This window comes from Lytechinus pictus, chromosome 1 (assembly GCF_037042905.1).
Source record: "Lytechinus pictus isolate F3 Inbred chromosome 1, Lp3.0, whole genome shotgun sequence".
NCBI lineage: Eukaryota > Metazoa > Echinodermata > Echinoidea > Temnopleuroida > Toxopneustidae > Lytechinus > Lytechinus pictus.
In genome coordinates, this window is record NC_087245.1 from 23,577,278 (window position 1) to 23,580,064 (window position 2,787).

Sequence of the window (2,787 nt, forward strand, 5' to 3'; positions counted from 1 at the left end):
TAAGAGCTGAAAATCGACAATAATTAATGATTAATCTTTCAATAAATGGTGCGTGGCATGTCATTCGCAATCGTCGAACAGCCTGGGGAATTTCAATTTTGATAGTAAAAAATTCAATACAAAATGTTATTATTATTTAGGGTGGGTCAATAGCCACGACCCCCTCCAATATATCTTTGTGTGAGCTATGATGAAAGCAGTATTCATTATGATGCAGGCTATTGTGAATTTGGCATCATATTGTGAGACTCATGACGTATTCTTTCTCTGTTTTCTTTTCAGATCTGGTTTAGTTACAACCTTTAACATTCTGACTCTATTCCTTCTCTTCATCAACATTGCGGTCTAGTGAGGGCGTAAGACTCGTTCGAAGCATAATCAAGGTTGACCTCATCAAAAGATCGTTGGACGTGACTAAATTCAAAGGAACCGTGTGTGTCTTCATTTCGTTAATACTGGCGTCCATCATGTTCTATTATTAGAAACATCGCGAGAAAGGATTAAGGTATTTTAAGCCTCGATTATCAGCGGCTCTCCTGTCGAACATCACTATGACTACCCCCAGGAAATTCCATCGGTGAATCTGTAGATTTAATGTGTAACGGGTTCTTCTTGTTGTTTGGAGAAACTACCAAGCGAGATGGATAAAAATGTAATTATTTTTTCTGCAATAACTGTATCTAGGTGGCCCTTTTCTAAAAACAGGGTCCTTGTCGCCTCCATTTCATTTTTATTCTTAACGTTATTTCTATTGGCCAATGATGCACATACTACCCTATATTCTAGAAGGCATGAGTTACCTCTTACAAACAGGAACGGGGATGAGGAGAGGAACGAATCAAAACAAGTTACAGTCGCAAATGTCTCCTGTAATGAATTAATGATAAACCATGGATGTTATCAAATTGCCCAAGGCGAACATGAAAAGCCAATGTACAAGCCACTGGACTTGACGAAGTTAATACGACTCAATTGTTCTAGAAGGGCGCCCTCTGCAATCGTAATAGGAACCAAGAAAAGTGGCACGACGACGCTCAAGAACTTTCTAAGTTATCATCCAGATGTTGCGTTTGCGGAGAAAGAACTGAAGTTCATCAACAATAACGACCTCAGTGATTTAAATAAGTACATAGCCGTAATGCCATACTCGACACCTCACCAAATAACCATGGAAAAAACTCCAGGATACTTCATTCGTCTTAAGGTGCCCAGTCGAATAAAAAGTGCCATTCCCAATGTGAAATTGATCGTCATTATCCGCAATCCCGTCAATCGCGCCATCTCAGATTTCGTGCACATGAGATACAGTGATGAAACGCGAGTTGGTGGTGCAAAATTGCTTAAAAGATCACCAAAGCCCGGGATGATTAGGTATGAAGTTTCTCAAACGTTTAGAGAATCCGTGCTTTTTGAGAATGGCTCTGTCAGGGAGAACAATGCACTCATCGACACTGGTATCTACGTTAAATATTTTCGCATGTGGCTTCAGTACTTTCCTTTGGACCAGTTTCTTATCCTTGACGGGGAGGAATTCGTCAAAGCTCCAACTCCCACCATGCACCGTGTGGAATCCTTCCTGGATATCAGACCATTTTTCACGGAGGACCACTTTTATTTTAATGAAGAGAAGAAGTTCCACTGTTTGAAAAAACCGCTTAATACTTGTATGTCGAAAAATAAAGGAAGGCCACACCCCTACGTGGATGAAGATGTCATCGAAAAGTTAAATGATTTTTATGCGCCCTTTAACAAGAAATTAGAAAAGTTGTTAAACAGAACGTTTTCATGGTAATGGCTTGTGATTTTGTCTGCAAGTTTTGTAAGAATGTTATTAACCTTTTTTATATCTTATTACTGTGCACTTTCAGATGGGATCCTTGAATACTTTCGATAGTTTGAGCCCCTTAGTTTTGAATGAATGCTTTAATTTGCATAATGCTAGCCCATCAGGACCGGAGTGATAATCAGAAAATTGCTCATAGATTTAAAACCTGTAACGTTAGTAAATGTATAGAATATTTCTTTTTTCAATTCACTAGTAAATAAAATGAAAAAAAAAGAATGTGGGAAAAAACAAATATATATATATCCATGAAAACCATTTCTCAAGGGATTTATGAAGATACAATATTCTAATAGTTTTTTTTTATATACAATTACGAAATATTCTAGTTTCAAATGTCTTTTATTATAAAATAAAATAACATGACTAAATTAGCTACTCCAGATTCTGAGTATGACATTTCTACTTCAAATGCATCAGATGATCATACAGTCACCATTTTTTATTATTTTTAGATGAACAAATATAAAGATAGTCAATTGACTCTATAAGACTATATTTTTTACCAGACTAGCTTTAGTGAGTGTTTGTATGTGTATAACGATAATGCAATGTACGTTATTTAAGAATACCATGTGAAGTGTGTGAAAATAATCTATGAGATATTTTGTGAATGTAGGATTTCAGATTTAAAAGAACATTTTCTGAAGGTTTTCTCATCAAGAACGAGAGTTTGATTTCACGTCTTACATCTTTTAAAGGGGAAGCTCACTCTGACAAAAAGTTTATTGTAAAAATAGAAGAAAAAAATTATTAGTAAAGGTTTAAGGAAAATCCATCAAAGATTAAAAAAGTAATTAGAAAAGTAATTAAAATTTTATTTCGTTTTTATTTGTGACATCATTATGCGAGCAGCTTCTTCGTTATAGTATATCGTGTGGTAAACAAATCAAATAATTTTCATTTTCTAAAAGAAAGAAAAAAAAACAAATCAAATAATTTTC

The 2,787-nt window shown here is 35.2% G+C and overlaps 1 protein-coding gene across 1 annotated transcript; it reads left to right on the top strand.

Annotated features, from left to right (window-relative positions):
• The first annotated feature begins 540 nt into the window (after positions 1–540).
• LOC129270729 (heparan sulfate glucosamine 3-O-sulfotransferase 1-like) lies at positions 541–2,492 on the top strand. The gene has a single exon (XM_054908086.2). It carries the CDS (start codon positions 641–643, stop codon positions 1,790–1,792), a length of 1,152 nt encoding a protein of 383 aa, XP_054764061.2. The 5' UTR covers positions 541–640; the 3' UTR covers positions 1,793–2,492.
• The last annotated feature ends 295 nt before the right edge of the window (positions 2,493–2,787 follow it).